Consider the following 4,957-nt stretch of genomic DNA (forward strand, 5'->3'; position numbering starts at 1 on the left):
CGGACGTATACAGTATTTCGGAATAATCGAAGGGCCTCTTCGCGCCGGTTCGACCGAGAGAAGAACCCCCCGCGCTAAATGAGATGCAAATGCGCTAGCGAGTCGGATATGGATCCAGGCCGCCGGATTCTCAGCTGCCCGCCCGCCCGCACAGCACTGTACCTACTACGCGTCGCCCTGCAGACGACGAAGCACGTGAAGTGGTGTCGGGCTGGCCAGCCGCTGTATTGATCCGATGAGCTGGTCAAGAGCCGGGCAGCGGCGCCTGTACAACGGACATGTCTTCGCAGAGCAATCACTCGTCGTCGGGCTCGTCGAAGCGCTCGTCGCTGTCGTACAACGTGCAGAAACTAAACGAGGTGCTCGGCACGGCGCTCGACACGCGCGACCGCAACGCGTTCGTCGACACGCTCAACGAGTACCACAAGACGCGCGACGTCTACGACCTCGTGCAGGTGCTGCGCCGCATACTCGACACGCCGACGAAGCGCCAGCTGCTGCTGCTGCTGCGTCAGGTCATACCGACCGCCGACCAGGACCTCTTCGACTCATTCTGCATCAGCGGCGGCCTCTACGAGAAGAAAATCGAGAAGCAACATGGCCGCCACCACCATCACCACCACCATCATCATCACTCGAAGCGGCAACAACAACAGCAGCAGCAGCAGCAGGCGGACGGTAAGGTGGCGAACGCGGCGCCGCAGACGTACAAGAACGTCAAGGAGGTGACGCTGCGGCAGTCGACTGACGCGAAGAGCGGACTCGGCTTCTCGATACGCGGCGGTTGCGAGCACGGCCTCGGCATCTACGTGTCGGCCGTCGACCGCGGCAGCGTCGCCGAGCGACACGGCCTGCAGCTCGGCGACCAAATACTCGCGTCGAACGACGTCTCCTTTGAGAAGATCTCGCACGACGAGGCGGCTGAGGTAAGCGGCGTCAACGGCGGCGTCGGTGAGATGGGGCTGCCCCCTCGCGGCTGCAAGCGGCGTGTTTTTTCTCGTGCGAGAGGCGGGGGGGGGGTGGTCAGGAGAGGAAGCGATAGCGTGGGTAATCCCTACGGGAGCAGATTATATTGTTTCGTCGTGTCTGCTCGTCGGTTTGACGAAAATCGGAGATGAAACATCGTAATCAACGTTTCCCCGGAGGAGCCGCCCATTTTTTACATCTCTTTCGTCGATGCGTTGCGTGGCAGTCTAATCCTCGTATGAATAGCCGTGTGTACGGCTGCTAGCCTATAAACATAATATATATATTGCAACTGGTTTTACTCGTCCCTAGATGATAATAAATTTCAACCCAAACTAAGCTACAAACGCAAGTATTGCGTTGGTAAGCCCGCTGTTGAAGGAATATCAATAGTTGGGTATGATATTGGTTGCGATGTATAGTTGGATGAGAGTTTGGTAGGGATATGATGTGGGCACAGGGCGGTTAGTTAAGGCTGGGTTGGGGCGGATAAATGAGTGAGAAGAGCGATGGTGTAATATATGTACGTAATATATAATGTACGTAATATATTTGGTGAGATGCAGTAGTAGCTGGGAGGAGTGGAGCATAGAGTACCCTAGCTAGCACGGGAATCTTCCCTACCCTTTAACGGCCACGTCAAGGAGGACGGCGATTAATTAACTGAACTGAGGTTGTGAGCGCTGGTTAGGTGGTGAGAAACGTTTATTTATACGCGCTATTTTTATAGACATCCGAGCTCAATGAGACTCTGTTTATAGGCTGTTAAATTAGAAAAAAACAAGTGAGAACGCAACTCGAACTACGCGAAATTTCAGACCATTGGCGCGTAAGCCTAGGACACACTGTGCGATTTTCTACGCTGGCCGCTTGCGATCCGCCGATCGATAAATACGGTGCCGGGTCGAAAAACCGGGCGGAAATATTCAACATGTTGAATACGAGCGATGCGCCGGGCGTATGGGTTCGCGAGCGAAATACGCTGCCGTGAGACCGGACACACCGTGCGGACCCGGCACCGTATTTATCGATCGCAAGCGGATTAGTTTGCTAGTGCGTATTTAAATCTGATGGGTGTCATTTTGCCAAAAGATGTTACGCAATTACAATCGCGGCTCTTGCAAACCCGCTCGTCATAGATAACTGCGCGGGCAAACCGAGAACTCTGAAACATTACGTAAATAGACACTATATTGTCAAAGGCAGCATTTTATATTTAAAGCAAAGCTACATAAGCCCTTGACCATTTTTCTCTCGCCCTCAAAGCTAGTGTGTTTCGGGCACCCCGCACTACCTCGCGGCTAACTAACAAAGATTATCTATCACACACACAGTGGCGGACGCGGGTCGTATCATCCTCTCCCTCTCCCCTCTCTCTCTCTCTCTCTCTCCCGCCTTCTCTTTCCTCTCCATCTCCCGCCCTCTCCTACCTCTCCATCTCCCGCCCTCTCTTTCCTCTCCATCTTCCGCCCTCTCTTTCCTCTACATCTCTCTCTTCCATCCTCTGTATATCTCTTTCTCTTCAGATCTTTCACCATCTGGCGTCCCCTCAGACTAGTCACGCGCAATAATCGTACGCGTACAGCTCAACATAACCGTCGGCGTTGAATGTATGAAAAATACCTCGAGAGAAAAAACATCGCACACTTTGAACTTTGGAACCGGAGAAAAATATCGGCGACGGACAATGCGCATTTCCTCCTGCGGCAGGTGTTGAAACTCGCACAAGTCCATTTAATGAACTAACCGCATGCGGCGGCTCAGCTGCAAATTAGTGCTGGTTGTCGATCTTCCTAGAGCGCTGGCGACAGCGAATTCCGCGCACAATGTAGAGGATCTGCGGAGCGGAATCCCCTTTAGTACGCGACAATCTCACCGCCTCTCGTCTCGCGGCGCGAATCTATAATAAACTCGCAGGGTTTGCTCATCGCAATGGAGCATAATAGGCCCCTAATGCTGCTCGGACTAGCCCGAATTGCCGCGTGCGATTTCTCATCGGCTAGTGAGAAGGGAGGTTGGTGCACCATTCGCGTGTGACACGAGCGAATGATCGGAGCGTTTAGGGCAGCGATGCTGATATGTCCTAATATGTCCTGCTTATGATGTGCGAAGGGAAAGAAACCGTCGCTGATTGAAAAGCGCTTCCATCTCATATGAAATGAGTAATTGCATCGCTATTTCGCGTTAAGCATACGTGCTTTTTTAGAAAGCGCGGAAACTGCAGTGGAATTGTATACGCTTCCATGCGCACGTCGAGATGTCGTTCGATTGCTCCTACTAGCTGGAATTTAGGTCAACTAGACGCCCTCTGGTTCCAAAAACGCACGCAGCCTATAATGAATAATGTAGCAGTTATTATTAAAATATTAAAATGTTACGTTATTACACTTTCGCGCCCGTGACTATCTTTAGACCTCTCTAATGGCCCTGGCGGCCGTCCGTGATGAGCTGATGGGAGCGCGAAAACGCATCATTGCCCTAATTGCTGGCAACAGTCGAGACTGCACTGCGGTGTCGTTTTATATACACCCCCGCGCACGCACGCACGTACGCACGCACGCACGCACACGCACGCACACACACACGCATTTCGGCGTCCACACGCGTGTAAGAAGCCCATAATTTGTCCCGATCAGATTACGCAGTTTCGCGTGACGCCCACCTCGTCAGATTCGCACGCAATTTTGCGACATGGGCATGTTGACGCATCACCTGCCTGCCGCATGTGCACTATAGATGAGACGACGACTCTATAACTAGAGACGCGCCGCGTTAACTATACTCGCACGCGCCCCGCGCCGCTGCTGAAGGCTCGCACAAGAGATCTACATGCTCTTAAGCTGGAAAAAAATGTTTCGGGCCGAGAGTTCGCCGAAACGCTATCCTGAATCCATAAATCTAGAGATCAGTATCGTGCGTTCTCTGCATCACAACTACGGGGCCCTCTGCTGCGATGTCTTCTGAATGCCTAGCCGTCGCGAACGAGCGAAGTTTGCACTCGCTGAGCAATAGAAGAAGGTTTTTCCTATCTAGAATGTGCAATTTTGCGCGTAAAGTAATCAGCAGTGCAGCATGCGCGCATATAATTGTGCCGTTTGCAGTATGCGAAATTACTGCGTGGTTTATTCCTGGCGTCTCGCCATGTGTAATATTATGGGGAAAATACGTTTGACATGAAATTTCGCCATCATCACTTACGTGTGGCTGTTCTGAGCGATATTTTAAGTGAAATTTCATTATGACCTGAGAATCATTATTTTTTTATAAAGTACGTTTGGTTAATTAAGGAGCGCCAGAAGATGGCACGCGCTACAGTAAGCTATAGTACGCTAACTATCTAGTGTTGTTGTAACTTGCCGTGTAAACAATTCAATTTAGTCAGTTTCTGCGGCGTCCGCATACCACAGAGTGTATAATTTGTAATTGGCGGACGTACATACGCAAACACCCCCTCGCGCAAACGCATGCGCACGCACGCTCACAGAAACGCACGCACTCACGACACGCATGCACTAACACGCCTGCAGGCACGCTCACGCATGCACATCATTTCGCATAATTATGGCGGGTATAACTAATTATTTTACAGTGTAAAGTACGGTGGACTCTGCTATACGGTGGCTACCTCCCTTACTCGCATTAGGTGTTATCAAGAGCTAATAATACATGTATTACAGCTAAATATACATGTATTAGGAGCTCTTTGTGTTATAGGAATCGGCCATGTCTGTGCGCACACGCGCTAATTGTCACGATGTATCGATACGGGGATGTCACAGGGCTTCATCACGACACACGGTGTGCGCCTGACGGCTGCTGATGCTTACATCCTAATAACATAGTTTTACATGTAAAGATATATATATATATATCAAATGAAGATATGATCTTTCAGGAAGCCATTGTAAGATCATTGACGCCGGATATATATATATATATATATATATATATATATATATATATATTAGTGTGTGTAGTGTCGTGTCGGTCG

At 50.5% G+C, this 4,957-nt stretch overlaps 1 protein-coding gene across 1 annotated transcript in view; it reads left to right on the top strand.

The window, feature by feature from the left end:
* The first annotated feature begins 278 nt into the window (after positions 1 to 278).
* Positions 279 to 4,957, top strand: part of LOC106806826 (whirlin-like) — a 69,897-nt gene continuing 65,218 nt past the window's right edge. The window contains exons 1-2 of the mRNA XM_014808947.1: positions 279 to 515; positions 657 to 926. Of these exons, the coding sequence (XP_014664433.1) occupies positions 279 to 515; positions 657 to 926 (507 nt within the window). The remainder of the gene's footprint in view (positions 516 to 656; positions 927 to 4,957) is intronic.

Source organism: Priapulus caudatus, unplaced genomic scaffold (assembly GCF_000485595.1).
Source record: "Priapulus caudatus unplaced genomic scaffold, Priapulus_caudatus-5.0.1 Scaffold181, whole genome shotgun sequence".
Taxonomy (NCBI): Eukaryota; Metazoa; Priapulida; class Priapulimorpha; order Priapulimorphida; family Priapulidae; genus Priapulus; species Priapulus caudatus.